Source organism: Cadophora gregata (assembly GCF_030347475.1).
Source record: "Cadophora gregata isolate MNR1 chromosome Unknown scaffold_16, whole genome shotgun sequence".
NCBI lineage: Eukaryota > Fungi > Ascomycota > Leotiomycetes > Helotiales > Ploettnerulaceae > Cadophora > Cadophora gregata.
Genome location: NW_026695939.1, coordinates 1,762,279 through 1,780,292, shown reverse-complemented (window position 1 = coordinate 1,780,292; position 18,014 = coordinate 1,762,279). Strand labels below are relative to the sequence as shown.

The following is an 18,014-nucleotide window of genomic DNA, read 5'->3' as shown; positions in this document are numbered from 1 at the left end:
TGGTATGAGAAATGAGGAACGAGGAATGGTTTGAGCGAGGCGTTGGGCCGTGCCGGGCTGGGCTGCTTAGAGTGTACAGTACATTAGATTGGCATGGCGTTTGACTTGACTTGGTTGTATTGAATCGAATACCAATATTCTGTTTTGTTTTGTTTTGATTGCCTTCGCTTCGAGAGATTCGCTCTTGACAAATCGCGCTGGTAAAATGAAGCTGTTCTGAAAACTCGCATGCGTGAGTGATCGACTTTCGTGCTGAATGATGAAATTACTGTAAACCTAATCTCAGGATAGGTATCAATATCCATCTCTGGATAAGACATGACATGAGCCTGCTGCGCATATATATGGTCTTGACTGAAGGATAATAAGGCTTTTATTTACTCTCGTCTTATTTTATTTTGCTTTATTTTTTTTATTTCATTATAAGAGTGTTTTCTATCCATCTATTTATTTATCTCCTCGCCTCTGGCCTTAGCAGGTACTTACGTATCTTTTTGCTTGATTACACACGCTCGATCGCTCGCTAAAGACTCACATTTCAGACAAACAAGTAAAGGAGTAAACGAGTAAACAAGCGCTGTTCCGTTCTTTCATTCCATCCCGAGGTCTTTTTCATTCTCATTTTCATTTCCGTTCCCTATTCTCATTCTTATTTATACATTCTCTCTCTCCCCTAACCCGTCCGAATCCACATTCTTAATATTTTCCTCGCCCTCATTCTCACTCTGATTCTTCCTCGTAGCCTCGCTCTCCCTCAACGGACGAAAGCGAGACCAAGACCAAGATCGAAACTAAACAAAGATTCTTTGCCTCGGTGAAAAGTATAACATGATATAAAATCAACAGCAACAATCCCACCACCACCCAAACAGAATAGAATAGAACAATTTTGAACAAGAAAGAAAGAAAGAAAGAAAGAAAGAAACAAAAAATCTACCCAAAACAAGAAAATCGTATCATGTGCATCATCATAATCATACAAATATACAGCTTTGCCCCACTCCCCTGAATCTCGACTGCAAATTCTACAGTCTCTCCCACTTCTCCATTTTCCTTCCATATCTTCACATTCACATTCATCTCCATCTCCATCTCCACCACATCAATTCCAACCCAACTCCAACACATACCACTCAACCCCATGATCCCCTCAGAGGAAAGAAGTGAGAAGGAAGAGGGGCTGTAAGTAAATACAATGAGAAAACGGCGGTGATCAATCACTCAATCAACCAATCAATCACTCATTCAAGCGCCATAACTCTGACTAAGACTTGATTTCCCCGGCCCTTGAGCCTTCTTCAGAGCGCGGAGTTCGTCTTCGAGACGGCGGCGTTCGGCTTGTTCGGCCTGTGGGTGTAGAAGTCAGTATCTAAAGAGGATACAAGAATAGAAAATGGGTGAACAAGGACAAGAACGAGAGATTGATGAAAGAAAAAGGGAGACGTAGAAAAACCATACCCTCAAAGCCTTCGTGCTCTCAGCCCTAGTATCCCTCATCATCTTCTTAAACTCATTCTTCAACACCGTCGTGCTCGTTGACCCCGGCGGAAGTCCCCCACCCCCACTCCCACTCCCCCTCCCATCAAACGCCGGACTCGACATGCCCAACCACCTAACCTTCTCATCACTCAACTGCGCCTCGAGATTCTCCCTCTCATCCCTCAACTTATCGATCGTGCCCTCGAGGCTCTCCCGCTCCTTCTCCCACTCAATGCTCGCCTTGGTCATCTGCTCGTACTCCTCGATCGTCTCCTCTAGCTCCTTCTTCAGCGTCGCCATCTTGGCGTCCGCGTCCGGTGAGGAGGTCGAGGAGGAGGCCTTCTCCTTGAGAGCTGCGATCTCGGCGGCGAGGGAGGAGTTGCTCTTGGTGAGGGTGTCGATTTCCTTTTGGATGGCTGGGTTGGCTGCTACTTCTGCGGCGCGCTGGGCGCGGGAGCCGTAGGCGCCGTCGAGCTCGGCGCGAGCGATGGTGACTTCGGTTTGGAGGCGGGCGATCTCCATGTTCATGTCTTCCATCTCTTTGTCTTTGGCGGCGAGGGCTTGGTCTTTCTCCTGGGTGCCCTTTTCGAAGGTGGTCTTCGCGGCTGCTGCGGCGGCTAGCTCTTGTGTTAAGGTTGCGATCTTGGATTCGGAGTCGGCCATTTTGCCTTGTAGTTCTGCATTGCCGATGGATTGGTCGTCCTTCATATCCTGTAACTCTTCTTCAAGAGCAGCGATAGTCTGGTTGCGAGCATTAAGCTCATTCTCAACTTCCTGAATCGTCTGATCTCGTGACTTGAGCTCGCTCTCAATCTGCTGGAACTGCTTATTCCTTGAACTGAGTTCACTCTCGATCTGTTGAATCTTCTGAGCCCGACTACTGAGCTCCTCTTGAGCCTGCTGAACGGCAGCTGATTCATCTTTCGACCGCGATTGATCACGCATGAGTTCTCGCTGATTGGTCTCATCGAGCTTTTCCATCATATCACTCAGCTGCTGTCGAACATTATCGGCATCTGCTTCGGTCCGAGTGAGGAGGTCTTGCATCCTCTGCAACTCCTCGCCTTTCTGCACCATTTCAGCATCCTTGGCTGCATCCGACTTGTTGTTGAGCTCCCGCTGTTGCTTGATCTGTCGCTGCAAGACCTTCTTCTGATCCTTTAGACGAGTAGCCTGGGAGTACAGCCATTGAACCTTCGTAGAGAATGCCTGTATAGAGAAATTCTCATTCGGATCATCCCCTTCATCAGGAGAGTCTTCCTCATCTTGCGGAAGATTTTGAGCTGTTCGAGTCTGGCGACGTTCTGCTTTCCTCTGCCGCTGGTCTTCCTCGCCAGATTGTATGATATCCCATAATCCCATCATGACTGTCTGCATCTGCTCCAAATTCTCCGAATTACCCGTACTCTTGTTTGCGGTACTAGATGCTCGAGACAATTCCACTGCCACAGCGCCAATAATCTCCTGGAAATATCCAAGTTGCTCGTTCAATCCACTTCCAGTAAGCTTTGGTGGCTCTGGTCGGTTGGGATCATATGGTAAAAGAAGATTCCGGACCTCTCCATTCAGTTCCCCCAGCGTCTGTTCCATAGCGGCCTCAGACTGTACCTGAACTCTTGTTGACTGACCAGCACTCTCCTGATCAATAGCAATAATGCCCTTTTCCAAATATTCCAGATGACTTTGCAACGTTGTCCCAGCTTCCGCAGATTTCCCATCCCGGTCAGTCCTACTGAAAGGAGTTCCAAAACTCCCCTCCCGCTCCGGATTGACCTTGATGATAACTTCCCGTAGCCGATTATTCAGACTCTCCAACTGCTGTTCCGTATTGGCAATCATCTGCATCTGCTCCTTTGACGGCCCTGTAGAAGGGATCAAGCTCTCCCTCCCACCAATATTGAAACCATCCAGACGATCTGCATCCTTGTAGAAACTCCTCTCATCGAAGAACATCTCGTCGTGAATAGGCTCCATACTACTCCTCGCATTCGAATACGTGTACATGCTCTCTGGACTCCCAGGAATGCCTTGCTGCTGCGACGCTCCCTGGCCCTTGGGCATCTTCTTTGGTCCTTTATGTGTCATCTGAAGTATTCCCGCAGTATGCTTCAGCAGTCTTGTCTGAGGCTCCATAAGCCGTTTCTCCAAAGACCATAACTCCAGCGCCAGATCCTCGCATTTCTTCTCGCTGGCTATCCGCTCCTGATCTGCCTCTTTGACCGAATCACTGCTGTTGCGGTTATGTCCAAAGATACTCCTCCTCCTCCCGCCGTCCTGGCCTTCTCTCTTGTCCGAGGGCGAGTACAGCTTCGCCATGGAGATGGCAGCATCGCGGTATTTGGATTGGATGGCGAGGTTCTGCCGCGTTTGTTCGATCCGCTGGGTGAGGACTTGACATTGCTTCTTGAGGTCGTCCACCTCTTCCTGGGACAAGAGTTCGTACTCCTTGCTGTCGCCCAGCGCAGTCTCAACCAGCAGATGTATTTGGATCGGATCATTGACATTCAAGAGCGTCGAGCTCTGCGGCCTCGTGGGATTCATCTACCGTATGCGGTCAGTCCCGACATTCTCTCTTCCTTCTCCCCTCGCGCCGATTCTCATCCCAACAAGCAGCTCCCTACTCACCGGATTGTATCTGGGCTTCTCCTCGAAGCCATTCATCACGTCCTTCCTGTAACCCTCGAGGACCGTCCTGCCGTTTGGTTCTGGAGGCGCTGGTACTGGCACTGGCAAAGGCGCTGCTCCCCTCCTCCCAGTATTCTGCTGCGCTACCTGCATGTTGGTCCTGGGATCCACATTCTCCTTCCTGCTGTACCCATTCTTCGGCGCATTCGCTCCATAATTCCTGGCCCCTTGACCGCCGCCAAAGCTCCAATCCTGGTTCGGCCGGGCTGGAAGCGCCTTGCCTCTAGCCGCAGCCCCATTCATTGTTGATTGCTGTCCCCTCTTAACTCCCCATTCATAGATTTGGCCAACTGTCTCTTTTCTCAGGCTCGCTTTTCGTGGGTATAGGTAGTGGTTATCGCATGGCTGAAGCCCTCGCAGGTTTATTGAACAGAGGGAGGATACATCTGAGGGATGGTCAAGATCCCTTGCCTTTCTCCTTCGTCAGGAATGTGATCTTCGCAGCAAGCAGATTTCGATAGCTGGATCGCCGTCTCCTTTCCGCCGGGTTCCTGTATGATCGACGTCGGCACCTGCCTTTCCCTCTAAAGCTTTGTTCGGGTTCACTACTCGTACTCCAGCCTAGCCTTGTCCTTCTCTGGATCCTGGTATTTTCTCTTCTCCCTGCCACGGAATGAAGTGAAAGACAAAGAGCAAATTGACTGCACGCGTACAGGTACTGTGGAACTTTTCAGATGGACAATAGAGAAGGGAGAGAGACCTTCTTCGCGTCGTTGAAGGGACGAAACGAATATTTTGGTGCTGCCGTCAGTCGAAACCGTCCCGCTGGGCTTCCGTTCCGCACCAGCTTTACCTCCGTAGGCAAGCAGCCCAGCCAGCCATCCAGCCGCTGGTGGTCGCTTGATTGGTGAATTTCAGGGGCTTGGGGCTAAGCCAGCCGCCACAACAATACCACGTCCTTACGTGCCTTCTCAGCAGAGAGAGATATATATATATATATGGTTCATCTCAGCTCCTACAGAGTTCAATTAACTTGACTTTTGATCATCTTATAGCGTATCACAAAGTCTCACTTCCCCATCATCATCAAGTGGTATGAGGGGCGCATAGACGGTGGGAGGAGCCTTAGTGGTGCGAGGCTTGTTGTTTGCATAACGGACGAGAGTCTGGGGGCAAGCGCCTTGGGTTTCAGTCGTCGTGGTTGTGAAACCCGAGATAGGACGAAAGCTTGCTCCGTCTGCTTCATGCGGGATTTGAATATATTGATATTGTTTGAAAATATCTAGTTGATTACTAAAAAATCCTGCTACTACCACGTGGCCCTGGTTATACCCGTTCGATCGAGGTTCAAAAAGTTAGGACATGGCATCAAATCCTAGCCCAGCTTCTACTCCTTTCATAAAAACAATAACAAGGTCGCTCTCTAACGTGGAGGCAGTGCTCTCAATTGAAGTCTGCTTGCTGAGCGAACTACTTGTATAGTCGTCGGCTCGTTCTACAGTATTCAGTTTCAAATAGTAGATGTTGAAACAGAAGCGGATACATCACATGTTTCCATGATACGTATACCATTTTTCACTTACTCTCAAATGAAGGTGTGCCTTCGAGCTGGCATTTTGACACATGTAGCTCAGCCGATTTTGATGAATAGCACTGTTTTGCATTTCTATCGATGTATCCTGAGATATTGAAACCAGCAATTCCAAGCACCGTCTCAGCTGTCATCCATGCCATCTTGCAATGTCCTGACTGCATTTCACAACCTATGGACCAAAGGCCCATCACATTCTCTCTAAGTATCCTCCTTCGCTGGTTCCTTGTATATCTTGTATAATTCGTCAATACGATCTTGGTCGGTAAGTGGTTTACGGTATCTCGATCGGAGGTATCGCCACCGGACCTGCCCCTTCCTTGAACTCTTGAGGAGACACAGTGTATAACTTTTCCAAGGCACATCCCACATTATGATATCTCTCTGCTGCTGCTGCTGCGCCAACACCTTAGCCATCTGGTACATAGGAAAGTCTCGTATTGGCATAATTTCATTGTCTGGTAGGCCGGCACCTCGCATTCGTGCCTCCACATCTCGCTGATCCGCGTCTGCACTGAGAAATTCAGCCTGGAAAGCTTCCCTGTATCTTTGCAAATGTCCTGTACACCAGACATCCCGAAACCAACGGCTGGTATTTCTGAGCATTCTGAACCATGCCAGTGTTCGTGGCAGTAGAGAGCTGTTGCTGTAGGAATCCCACAGGTCGGACCTTAGTGTTTGCAACTGTTCTATGGCTTCGTCAACTCTCTCAGCAGCAATGTAAAACCCAGCGAGCTTGCATCGTGCACACAATAACACATTCGATCGCAATGGTTTAGAAGAATGCCACGTGCCGTCCGTTGTCTGTAGCTCCACCATCTGCTTCGCAATAAGAATTGCATTCTCTAAATTTCCCCACAAAGCGAACCTGTCCGCCAGAAAGGAAGCAAAAAGAAATAATCGTGTCCTGGTATAACTTCTCGACGTGACAAACTCATTGTCTTTTCACTTGACCCAGGTTTCATGTATATCGTCGAGTTTCTTCTCATTCGGTTTGATTTGGAGTGCCTCGGAGTCAAGTATTTCAAGCACTGTGCAAGTGGCTGCATATTCTTCTTGGTCGAAAAGCTCCCATATATTCATCCAACGCCTCACGATGCCTGTGGTACAGTTATGATGATGAGCCTGAAATATGTCAATCCGACGCAAATAACGAGTTGGTGGGACAGTTGGCATACAATCACTGCAACATCCCGCTCTGATCCCATTTTCTCCCAAAGCCTTCCAAGTGAATTGAAGGCTACATCCTGGAAGTGCAGCCGTTTGGGTACCGTACTCTTGTCTTCGTATCTCCTAAATGGGAGTTCGACGAGGGAAAGAAGCCTTATGTACGCCTCTTCAAGGTACAATTCTTCCAGTGTGGTCTTCGTAGAATCTGCAAAGAGTCTGGTCTTCTGTGGGGCTAGAATACGAGAGGGTATTGTTGACCATCCAAATTGATTCCATTCATTGTCATCGTTTTGGTACCGAGTATACAAAAATGAACCAATCAAACCCCAGACACCCTCATGGTAGTGATTGAGAAATCTATGATGGAAGGTACAGCCCCAGGTATGGTCTACAATTTGTGTGCTTATGAGTGGTTGGATTTCTCTGAACAGGTCCAGATATGACTGTGGAGGGTGAGTTGAATTCCAGTACCTCCCGGACAGTTTGTTGGGAATGCTACGCATGAGCTTTTCCATCTGTTATGGATCAGTTCAAGCAGACACTCCCAGCTTTTGCTATTTCTGCTTACAAGATTATAACAAGCCTGTAAGTGCTGACCACAAAGATATTCGTAAGCGTAGATACTAATGATTCGTTGCATATGGATACCATAGACAATCGGAGCGTCCAATCTGATGCGCCTGAGAAGATCCAACAGGGCTGCTGGCGATTGCATCCTCCTGGCATCTTCCAGCGCAAGGCGGGAGACTACCTCACGGCCCATAGGAAGGGTGAGTGTTTTGTATACGGCTTTGCTCAACTTCGCGAGGCTGTTGTACGATACGAAATCCGGCACATGCTCGACGATAATACATTTCACCTCGTCCGGAAGCTTGTCCCATTTGAACCGACCATTCCATAAAGATGCCATGATGGTGTTGTGCCGTAACTATGCTGAGAGTGTAGAGATGTTGGTGAAGGAGGAATCATTTGGCTGGGACAAGAAGTGAGGTTAAGATTAGAAAGGAGGGACGCGCTTGCCGTTTGTTGTCAGTCAGTCTCGCTTAATGGGGAGGAGTCATCAAACCAGCGAGAGCAACCGGTCCTTGAATGAGAGTCGGACTGTCAGTTTAATACCTACTCCACAAGAACAACGAGCGCATGAGTACCTTCGTCCCAGCTTCTAGGGGTGGTTTCTGGGCGACGGAGTAGAAAGCCAGCCCGCCAATCACACTGACTACTCTCTCTATCCTCTTCATTTTTGTCATGTATCTAATAGGCTCGCATCGGAATGATATTATACGTTGAGTGGTGAGTAGGCCAGGAGCGGCAATTGCACTGTATGTTGAAAACATATGCTCAGCAAGGAAGATGGCGGAAACAGGAATTCAAAGACCGAAGGTAAGAGGACAAGGTATTTATGCAAATACTCACAGGCCTGTAAATGCAAACCCTATCTCCTTCACCAACCGATGTTCTATATAACAATGCAAGCACCACAACGCCCACCCCAACACATCACAACCCAACCAAGCCCTCCTCAACCATCTTAATCTGCAACGCAAGCAACCTACTGAAATACCTGCTCACAAAAAAGCTCCCCGCCGCAACCCAAAACCCCTCTTGTCCACTCCTCTTCCAAACCCCTCGCACCTCTCCCTCCTCATCATATCCCCAAACAGGCTCAATCGCATCCGCAACCTCATCCCCAAAGATCTTCCTAGTCCTCACCCTCCCATTCGAATACCCCGTCGCGAAAACCACAACATCAGCTTCGACCTCCTCGCCGTCCGGAAATACTATCCCCGAAGGCGTAAAATGGCTGATTGAAGGTGAGGATTTGACGCGAATAGCGCCAGAGGAAATAAGTGGCGAGCAGCCGACATCGATGTAAAACCCCCCCGCGCGCTGGATAGTGAGTGAGAGCAGACTCGGCAGTTCCTCTTCCTGCGGCCTAGATATCGTCTTGAATCCAACCTTCTCCAACCCATCCCACAAGTCTTGATTCAGCGGAGCCAGGAGAGACGAGGCGTCGGATCCGACATGTTTGAACAGTGCAGTTGGGAGGGAGAAGAATTTCATGTCTGCGTCGTCGACGTCGGTGGTTTCGTTGTAGGATTTGCGAACCATCTTGTGGACGGAGGAGAGGGAGAGTACGAATGTGGGGGAGCGTTGGACGATTGTTATGGAGGCGCCGTGGCGGTGGAGGCCTTGGGCTATGTCGTGGCCGGAGGTGCCGGATCCAATGACGATTACTCTTTTGTGGGCGAAGGTGGAAGCGTTGTTGAACTGACTGGAGTGGAGGGTTGTGCCTGTGAAGGTTGACATGCCTGGGATGGAAGGAATTTGTGGTTCACCGTTAAGACCAGTTGCTTGGACTATGTGGTGGGGATAGAATGTTCCTAACTGTGGTAAGCATTTAGAGAAAATCTGGAGACCAAGCTAGTAGTACTTCTCGAAATCCTGCCATCTTTGTTTCGCTCTAATACTACAGTCCACTGCTTTTTCACCTGATCCCACCTCGACTCCGCAACTTGCGTGCTATTCCAAACATTCAAATCCAGTGCCGTCTCATAATACGCCATGAAATCCGCCATTTTATCTTTAGGCGTCAAAATCTACCCGTTGTCAGCTCAGTTCTCGGAATATCTTGCTGAAAACTGAAGAAGCGAAGATCGACCTAGAAGTGCAGGCACAAAAACAAACAAAACAAGCGAAGCGAGAAACCACAGTCGCACAGCGAAAAAAAAAGAGAACGCAACTCACCGGCCACGAAGGAGGATACTTCAAGTACGGCAGCGCATTCATCCAACACGGATCATGCATCACCAAATCATGATACCTCTTCCTCCAACAATCACCGGTCCTCTCCCCCTTATCAACCACCAAACTCCTTATACCCAGCATCTTCAGTCTCGCCGCGGTCATCAAGCCACTATGCCCCGCTCCAACAATCAACACTGTCGGTTGGTCATCCTCCCCGTCCAGAAACTCACGCTGTCGTTCTCGCCATTCGTACCAATTCAATTCTTCAGGTGCAGACTCTGGTTTTGCGTTTTCGGGGCGGGACAAGCCGGTGTGGAAGGGAGTTTGGGTGAGGTCTGTGAGGGTGGTGAAGAGTGTGTAGACGCGCCATTGGTTGTGGCTTTCGACGTCGATGATCCAGCGGGCGATACCTTTACCTATTCCGTGAGTAGTGGTGAAGGAGAGGGTTGAGAAGATACATTTTACTGTTCCTCTTGGATCGAGATTGGTGAGTTCAGGTGCACTGGTTAAGGAGATGGATGTGATGTTGGATTTGTTTCCGTTTGCTTTTCCTTCCGAGTTTATCAAAGAGATGACTTGGTCTGCACCGTATAGTGTTGAGAATCTTGTGGGTGAGAAGCCGAGATGGTCGCGCCAGTAAGAGGTTTTGGCCATGAGGTTGTGAAAGGCTGCATAGTCGCGAGATTGAAATGTAGAGTTAAGTGCTGTGATGGATTGCTCTACTATGCCTTGTATTTCTTCGGATGAAGTGGGTAGAGGTAAATTGCTGACTTTGGGGTATGGAGCCGTAGGTATGTCGAAAGATGTGTCTTTGAGGTGAAGTTCCTCAACGGAAGGGAGTGCGATGGAGCCCATGGTTTCTCGTCCGCTCAATTCCACTATTCTTTCCTTTCAAACCCCAACGCCTCTGATTTTGCTCCCTCGAGCACTTGAATTGAACACCTTCAACCGATCCAAAAACAAGCGGTAATAAAATGTAGCCTCTCAGAAAATCCACAGCGCAGCCAAAATTCCAAATCAACAAGCTCAACGGTACCGCCAAGAGAATCCAGAAACCTCAAAGCCAAGTCGAGAGAAGCCCCTCCATCACACCTTATATACCTCCCAGTCTGCAAACCTAATCCTCGCCCCTCCATCACCTCCAGGGTATCCAAAAACCCTCCTGTTCAATCCCCAAATCAAGCTACGAAAGCCCAGCGCAACTCCACAATAAGCTTACTCTACGTAGCTACCTTCCTGACGAAGTTACTCTCTTCACCTCGACCCCCCCCCCCCCCTCCCCCACTCTTCCTCACTCATGGTGGCACAGCACATGAAAAAAAAAGTACAGGAAAGTGAAAAGATTTATGAAAGATGCCTACACGCCTTCCTATTACGTAGAGCAGGGTTAGTTCACCATAGAGTTTTGCAGAGGTTTTGGGTCTTATCGGATAAAAGTCAGTGAGGCCGACAAGAGGTGGGTAGGAAATGAGCCGGCCAATTGTGCAGTAGGAGGATCACAAAGGGTCCCGAGGTCTCGTAGCGCTTACCACACTTAATATCCATCATGAAGGCGAACTCAACAACAATTTATATTCAAGTAGATCGTACCGCAGAGGCGCCAGCATTACACAGACTACGGGGGTTAGGTGACATCTTATCGTTAGAGCTTAAATGCGGGTAAGTTCAACCTCTTTCCCCCATTATTATTGTGTTTTCGTGTGGATACTTTTCTGCGGCACAAAACTCCCGATAGGCATTCGGACAATGACGAGATCCGAAACCTAACTCAATTCCACGATGGAGACGAAGACGAGGTTAGGCAGGTAGGTTTGTATGTGATTCAATTGTACATCATACTCCGTTTCAAATTTAGATTCCATCGAACAGGAGATTGAAGAGACCCAACATGTAAAGGATGATGGATGGCAAAAATGCAAGTCGTCGTTATTTCATCATCGAAGTGTGTATGTCTATGAAGTGCGAGCGAATCGTGCTACATATCTACCAGGGAAGGAAACCCCAAAGATCTCTATCATCCTCAAAGCAGCTATGTACGACTTCCCTGAAAGGAGAGTGGATATAGGAGAAAGGAACTTTTACAGATCTCGCGATTCGATTATCAGATGTTCAGTGATTTGACGTAGGAGAGTTAGTCGACAGAGTGAGATTGGTGAGAAGAGCTTATTCAGAGTCGGATTCTATTTTTGGAGTCAGTACCCAATGATCAGAAGCCGTTGTGAAGCTGGGCTGCCTAGGTCGATTTCAAGAGAAGGCAAACTCACCAACGGTAGCATATTTCTTAATCACCCTCTCAATACCATCCAAGCCCATCTTCAACGTCTCCATCTTCGGTCCATACGAGAAGCGCACAAAGTGATGGCAAGGACTATCAAACAGATCTCTTCTCTTACTTGGGTTCAAGTCGAAGAAAATACCCGGGACAACGATGACGCGCTCTTCCAGACATGCTTGGAAGAAGTTCAGTCCGTCGGAGATCTGGTCAGGGAGGCATTCGAGGTCGAGCCACAGGTAGAAGGTACTGTCGGGGACATTGGTGATCTTAAATCCCATAGAGTTGAGACGGCCGACGACATAGTCGCGCTTCTCCTGGGGGAGCCGTTAGTGTCATCAGAATACGAGTGGATTGAGAGGATGTACTCTGAAGTGAGTCTGCAGGGCTTTCATCTCGGTGCGGACCTTTTCGGGTTCAAGCATGGGAATAGCAGCTTCTTGGAAAGGAACATTGGCTCCTCCATCGAGGTAAGAACCACATGATCCAATGGCTTGGATGAATTCCTACAGTTGTCAACATTGTAAACCCAATTAGATTAAAAAGAAGATGTACCTTTGGTCCAACAATCCACGCAATTCTCCAGCCAGGAAGTCTGAATCGCTTGGTCAAGCCATCAATGATCAACACATCATCCTCATCAACATCCTCGATATTCTCAGCGGCACTGATAGTGGTCCCATCACAGTTACTGGTGTAATTGTATCCACCATAGAACTCATCCATCACCAGTGTAGCGCGATCACGGCAGATGTCCTGGATCTTGGCCAGCTCGGGATTCTTGACTACTTTGCCAGTAGGGTTGCGTGGGTTAGATGTCAGGATGACACTTGTGCCGCGAGCGATCTCGTCAGCGATCTTTTCTGGGTTGATGTGGTATCCATCCTCTTCTGAGAGGGGAGACGGGATGGCTGCGAACTGTAGCGATAGTAATCAAGATCAGCTTATGTTTCTGAAAATACCAATAAATGCAAGACAAGACCCTTGCCAAGAAAGGGGGACGAAGCGCAGCCAAGATGACCTGACTGATCAACCCCTCCTTCTACCCCGCCATCATTTTCCTCCCTTCCCTCCACACCACGAACAACCAACACTCGAGTAAGGGAGGAACTCACATTCTTGAACAGACTCAACATCTCGTTGTACGCTGTGTAATCCGGAATGAAGAACCCCAAATACGCATTATTCAAAACGGCCGCAATGCGAATCAAGCCGGCTCTTCCTCCAGGCACAATACACACATTCTCCCAGCTGTACTGGCTCTTCTTGCCCTCTCGATGATGCACATTATACAGGTTCGCAACCGCAGCTCTCAGGCTCTTGATGCCAGCTGTAGGACCGTATTCGCGGCCTGCCATGGTAATGTCGATGTTGTGGGGACGCTCGAAGGAGCCTTCGATCTCGTCATCAACTTCTGGAGCTCCTTGTCCTAGATTGGCCCAGAGTTCTGGCTCTTCGAGGAAGCCGTGTTCGTAGGCTCGTTCAGTACACCAGATTACACCGGTGGAGGCACGGGTAGGATCGAGGCCTGCGTGCGGGCGGTGACCTTCGTGAGCATTGCGGAATTGCTTGTGGATATTAGAGTTGGTTTCTGTGTGTGGACGAGGCATGTCAGTCTTTCTTCTTCCCTGTGACTTCTCCTCCTGCTCCGCGGTCTATCTGCAGACTCTTCTCCTACAAAAGTACGCTGACTTCATTCAAGCTCTTCCCTCACAACGAAGTATCCTCTCGAATTTCCCCTCTCTACCCCGCCATCCTCTCGCTGCTCCCAACCCACAGCCTCTTCTACACACATCGAAACACACGCAAGCAAGAAACACAAGACATACCATTCGCACTCGGATCATGCGTACTGAACCTCCTCTGCGCCTTGGTCGAGACTCTCGGTGTCCCCGTATTACGGTTCATCGAGAACTTGCGGTTGGCAAGCGACATATTCTTGAGGATTTCTCGTGCGGATTCTGCCATCTTGACTTATTTTCCCTCGGGTAGGTGGTCTATGGCTTTGAGGGTCGGTAGGTTGTAGATATCGCGTCAAATAGAATGGTGCTGCGTAATGTTGGACAAGCTTGTGTTTGCGTAACTGCTTTGTTTCGACCACAATACTCTTTGCTGTAGAGACGAAACTTGGTACAAGGTCTGTCTGCACTATTTGTTGGCTGAAGTCGATTTATAAAATTCCCTGAGAGCTCAACTTTAGAATACGAATGACAAAGAAGGAGGTGTGAATGAACTGCAAGAGTGAAGTTCCAACACGTAAAATCTGCAAAACAGGAATGGAAGCCACTCCAATCCTTCCAGTCGAAAAGAGGGGTGCGTGGGTGTGGGTGCAGACAGTGCTTCCATTGTGTTGCTTTTTTGCCCCGCCAAACGCCTGCCCGCGTCTCCTCTGCCGTGAATCTGCCAGCGGCGGTGAAGACAGGAGGGATGCATCTCACTCCAGTCTACCTACCCACCTACCAACCTATGATCCTGGGGAGCACAACAGCGAGTCACGGCCAACCCATCCCAACCAAACCAATCCAGCGGCCAAGTACCTTAAGTATAGAATATTAATGGAATACCTACATTCTCTACCTCGAAAAGTACATACATAAGAGGGAGGAGGCAGAATACGTTCCCGAGTATGTACCTACCTATGGCATGGCATACCTCAGCATGGCAAAATCCCGGTTCATTGGAGATATCCCTTCCCTCCATCCTGGGAAAGCTCCGGATATGAACGAATCAAGATCGGAGGAAGGAAGTCGTGCTCATTATACCTACCTAAGTTCTCATACCTATCTACTATCTGTTGCTTTAACCCCCACTTTCCAATGGAACCAATCTTCATGTCGAACCGGGCAAGTTCGCACGCGGTGCGGGAAGGAAAAAGAAAAGAAACGATAATCGCACATGGGAGGAGGGGATTAGAATCTCTCCACAAGACAGACCAGATGATGTCTGGTCAGACCAAGCTTTGAAGCTTTGGTGATACAGCTCAGAAGGGACGCACATCTACAGCTGTGATAATGCATAATTCTACAAGAAGTCTACCACAGACTACCTAACAACAACAGTTTTACAAACGAAACACCTGCCCATCCTCAAAGAGGGCGTCCCAGCATAGTACAGCACAGCACAGCACAATCTACGATATATCCGCCGCGCTCTCATCCTCCTCCAGCATCGTCTTGAAGCTAAACGGCTCAAACGGAATCCCATCACCCATGAAATGCTTACTCATTGCCTCGACCCAATGCAAACGCAGCGAGTGCAACATGGCGCTCGTGCCCTCCATGACGACGAGGACTGCCACGGATAGGAAGAACCACACGTAGAAGGTGGCGACGATCATGAATACGCCGAGGGGGCCGGTGACGGCAAGACCGTTGGCGAGGGTCATGGTCCAGAGAACGACGGAGAGCTGTTGATGGGCGAGGGAGAGGGCCCAGAGTCTGAGGTAGGATGCGGTGTGGGAGACGCAGTTGAGGCAGAATTCTATTTTGTGTTAGCTGGTGTGATACACTCAAACTCAATAATCTGTCTGGGTACATACCGATAGTGTGGATAACTTGATGGATCATAACCTCACTGAACTCAAACTCCTCGTGCTCCTCATCGCCACCAAGATCCTGAGTGATCATTGCAACACCCTCACCATCACTGTTCATGCTAGCCCTTCCATCCAGGGTATTGCTATCGTCATCGTCTCCATCGAGAGCACTGACACGAGATGTCTCACCAAGTCCTCTGTATCCTCTTCCACGAGCCTTGTTGTGCTCATAGCGAAGATAGAATGGCTTGAGAAAGAGCAGGATCGGGACTTGGACAATAGCGATGAGTACCAGGAATATCTGAACTGGGGCTTGGCCTCTGTATAGTTGTCCTTCGATCGTTCCGGGAGACAAGAACATGTAAATCAACATGTTCAGCAGTCCAGGGGGAGATTGTCCGATTCCGTTCCAGTCAACGCACCATTTGAAGATAATCGTGAAAACAAGGTATCCGAAGATAGCCTGGAAGAAAATCATCCCAGGGACGAAGACACCCCAAATATCGATTGGGGATTTGAAGTGGCGAGCGTTGATGTAGGATAGACATAACGAGTAGGTCATATGACACCAACCCATAAGGATACTAAGTTTCATCTTGTAACTGTTGGAGAAGAGAAGATCGTTCTCAGTTCCATGCCACATCCAATCGAGGCCAAAAGGATATCTGTAATCGCTCTTCAAGGAACCAGTAACAACGGCTCCTTCCTTCCATCCCTCAGGCACATCCCATTGCCAGGCACTGGGGAAGATGGAGAGGGATTTCGAGAAGACATCGTTGTAGATCAGACCAGTGTACATGGAGAAGATACCCATCATCAACATGATATATCGTCCATAGTACGCCATAGAGAACAGTTCATCGCGGACCTTCTTGAGAGGTTTCTCCCAGTAGATCATAGCCGACGCAGCAGCAAACATGATGAATCCGTGACCGAAATCACCAAACATGACCGCGAACAGGAATGGGAAGGTAACAACCGTAGGCAGACCTGGGTTGACTTCCTGGTACTTCGCTGTTCCGTAGGCATTGATAATGGTCTGGAAACCTTCCGTAAACCTGTTTGTTTTCTGGTAGGTAGGAGGAGTCTTGTTTGTCCTGATCTCGTTGATGATTGAAGGAACCGAAAGTCCAGCCCGGTTATTGACATCGTGAAGAGTCGACTTGATCAAAGGCAAAGAATTTGTCGGACACCACGCCTCAGCAATCAACGTCTTCCTGGCATGATCGTACGAAAACAGATTCAGCGTCTGATAAACAGCCTTCTCCTTCTTGATAATGACCATCCAAGCAGCCAAGCTCTGCGCAATCTGGGTAAGCTCCGCATCGAGCGTGGTCTTCGTATTGCCCAGAACATTTCCCAAATCTCCCAGACGAGTATTGACCTCATGGATCTGATCCCTCCTCAAATCACTATTCTCATCAACACTGTACAGATCCGCACCCAACGATTCCGAGATCTTCCTAATCTTGGCAATGAGCTCCTTTCCGTGCGCGAAGATAACAAAGACATTCTTGTTGACAGGCTCGTTGTTCGTGGGGTCGACAAGAGGCTCAGGGATCTCGGATTGGTTCATGTAGAGGTTACCTCTCAGCGTTCTCCACAAGATGCGCTCAAAAGCAGCGACTCTATCTCTGGGGATAACACCCGCCACAAATCCAATGTTCATGACCGAGAACGACCGTTCCGCGTCGCCGTTCTGAGCAGGCTGCTCAACATCCTGCAGAAGCGGCGCATCGTCGTCATCGTTTGAAGCCCGAATCGCCTCCGTATTCCCATGTGCACGATCGAAGAATCCTCCCGCCTCCCTCAACACCCATCTCCACTCCGTCAATTCGACCTCTCTCTTCTTCAAGGTCTCATAACTGTCGTTCAGCGAAGCAACACGCTGTTCGAGGCTCTGGCTGCGGTCGGCCAGCTCGTCAATCTCCGAGGCGGATGGCGCTGCGAGGGTGTCGACATCGAGATCAATCTTGCGGAGGGGAATGCCAGCCTTTTCCATCTGCGTGTAGAAGAATCCTAATCTGCCATCAGTACCCATTGCTCTAACATGCTGACCACCACCTACGGAGCTGTCTCTCCACATTATCCAATCTCCTTATCTCCTGTGTAAAGGTTCGCTGGAAAGCCGTAACATCGGAATTGAGCTGTGCAAATCATCAGCCGGAAGCTCCAACACTCTTTTCTCTTCAAAGATACCTACATCGCGGAATTGGATCTGTCCGAGCTCGCCCAGGGCGTTGACTATCTCGCGGCCGATTTCGTTGGCGATGTAGAGCTGCACCATGCTCATGTCCGCGGAACGGAACATGGTATCCTCGTGGTACACCATGGCGAGGAAGATCTGGGGAGTGCCCTGCTCTTCTTGCGATGGTTGATGATAGCTTGGATAGCTTCTTGTAGGGTGGTGGATGGTTGTCGTCGTCGAAGGCAACGAGCTTTCCTTAGGTCGTCATCCACATAGCTTCAAGTCACGGGAGGCGCTAAGGACTTGGCACTCTTGAGCCTCGTTGATGTCAACACAGCGGTTACGGGCTAAACATATGGGGTATTTCCTTCACTATGTGATGCAGATAGATACGATAACTTGATAAATG

General features: G+C 49.0%; 6 protein-coding genes across 8 annotated transcripts; all 6 read right to left on the bottom strand.

Moving 5' to 3' along the window:
• Positions 1-395: 395 nt before the first annotated feature.
• On the bottom strand, positions 396-5,511 carry ONS95_005801 (uncharacterized protein). Its single transcript, XM_058499233.1, has 3 exons — positions 4,105-5,511; positions 1,459-4,020; positions 396-1,347 (listed from the first exon to the last, which is right to left on the bottom strand). The coding sequence occupies exons 1-3, from the start codon at positions 4,405-4,407 to the stop codon at positions 1,246-1,248; spliced, it is 2,967 nt and encodes a 988-aa protein (XP_058351501.1). The 5' UTR covers positions 4,408-5,511; the 3' UTR covers positions 396-1,245.
• Positions 5,512-5,577: 66 nt separating this feature from the next.
• ONS95_005800 (uncharacterized protein) lies at positions 5,578-6,798 on the bottom strand. The gene has a single exon (XM_058499232.1). The coding sequence runs from the start codon at positions 6,512-6,514 to the stop codon at positions 5,897-5,899; it is 618 nt and encodes a 205-aa protein (XP_058351500.1). The 5' UTR covers positions 6,515-6,798; the 3' UTR covers positions 5,578-5,896.
• Positions 6,641-7,775, bottom strand: ONS95_005799 (uncharacterized protein; the record flags this gene model as incomplete). The annotated part of the gene is made up of 3 exons (XM_058499231.1): positions 6,641-6,820; positions 6,874-7,380; positions 7,434-7,775. The coding sequence occupies 3 exons, from the start codon at positions 7,773-7,775 to the stop codon at positions 6,641-6,643; spliced, it is 1,029 nt and encodes a 342-aa protein (XP_058351499.1).
• A 587-nt stretch (positions 7,776-8,362) lies between these two features.
• ONS95_005798 (uncharacterized protein) lies at positions 8,363-10,465 on the bottom strand (the record flags this gene model as incomplete). The annotated part of the gene is made up of 3 exons (XM_058499230.1): positions 8,363-9,246; positions 9,297-9,462; positions 9,611-10,465. 3 exons carry the CDS (start codon positions 10,463-10,465, stop codon positions 8,363-8,365), a joined length of 1,905 nt encoding a protein of 634 aa, XP_058351498.1.
• Positions 10,466-10,890: 425 nt separating this feature from the next.
• ONS95_005797 (uncharacterized protein) lies at positions 10,891-14,297 on the bottom strand. Of its 2 annotated transcripts, XM_058499229.1 has the most exons (5): positions 13,712-14,297; positions 12,998-13,473; positions 12,438-12,800; positions 11,875-12,388; positions 10,891-11,790 (listed from the first exon to the last, which is right to left on the bottom strand). In XM_058499229.1, exons 1-4 carry the CDS (start codon positions 13,848-13,850, stop codon positions 12,221-12,223), a joined length of 1,146 nt encoding a protein of 381 aa, XP_058351497.1. In that variant the 5' UTR covers positions 13,851-14,297; the 3' UTR covers positions 10,891-11,790; positions 11,875-12,220. The 2 variants fall into 2 exon arrangements, with proteins under 2 accessions (XP_058351497.1, XP_058351496.1); XM_058499228.1 differs by having other exon boundaries at positions 10,891-12,199; positions 12,251-12,388; positions 12,998-14,297.
• Positions 14,294-17,951, bottom strand: VPH1 (H(+)-transporting V0 sector ATPase subunit a). 2 transcript variants are annotated; one of them, XM_058499227.1, is made up of 3 exons: positions 17,621-17,951; positions 17,486-17,564; positions 14,294-17,436 (listed from the first exon to the last, which is right to left on the bottom strand). In XM_058499227.1, the coding sequence occupies exons 1-3, from the start codon at positions 17,747-17,749 to the stop codon at positions 15,101-15,103; spliced, it is 2,544 nt and encodes an 847-aa protein (XP_058351495.1). In that variant the 5' UTR covers positions 17,750-17,951; the 3' UTR covers positions 14,294-15,100. The 2 variants fall into 2 exon arrangements, with proteins under 2 accessions (XP_058351495.1, XP_058351494.1); XM_058499226.1 differs by having other exon boundaries at positions 14,294-15,362; positions 15,421-17,951.
• Positions 17,952-18,014: the final 63 nt, after the last annotated feature.

Bases quoted from the DNA above. Each gene is read 5' to 3' on its own strand.
- ONS95_005800 (XM_058499232.1), bottom strand. From the start codon at position 6,514: ATGGTGGAGCTACAGACAACGGACGGCACGTGGCATTCTTCTAAACCA.
- ONS95_005797 (XM_058499228.1), bottom strand. From the start codon at position 13,492: ATGCCTCGTCCACACACAGAAACCAACTCTAATATCCACAAGCAATTC. The intron at 12,389-12,437 runs GTACATCTTCTT...TGACAACTGTAG, and splicing joins CGTGGATTGTTGGACCAAAG to GAATTCATCCAAGCCATTGG. The intron at 12,200-12,250 runs GTACATCCTCTC...CGGCTCCCCCAG, and splicing joins CCCTGCAGACTCACTTCAGA to GAGAAGCGCGACTATGTCGT.
- VPH1 (XM_058499227.1), bottom strand. From the start codon at position 17,749: ATGGTGTACCACGAGGATACCATGTTCCGTTCCGCGGACATGAGCATG. The intron at 17,565-17,620 runs GTAGGTATCTTT...TGATTTGCACAG, and splicing joins GACAGATCCAATTCCGCGAT to CTCAATTCCGATGTTACGGC. The intron at 17,437-17,485 runs GTAGGTGGTGGT...ATGGCAGATTAG, and splicing joins TAATGTGGAGAGACAGCTCC to GATTCTTCTACACGCAGATG.
- ONS95_005801 (XM_058499233.1), bottom strand. From the start codon at position 4,407: ATGAATGGGGCTGCGGCTAGAGGCAAGGCGCTTCCAGCCCGGCCGAAC. The intron at 4,021-4,104 runs GTGAGTAGGGAG...CGCATACGGTAG, and splicing joins AGAAGCCCAGATACAATCCG to ATGAATCCCACGAGGCCGCA. The intron at 1,348-1,458 runs GTATGGTTTTTC...CTACACCCACAG, and splicing joins AGAGCACGAAGGCTTTGAGG to GCCGAACAAGCCGAACGCCG.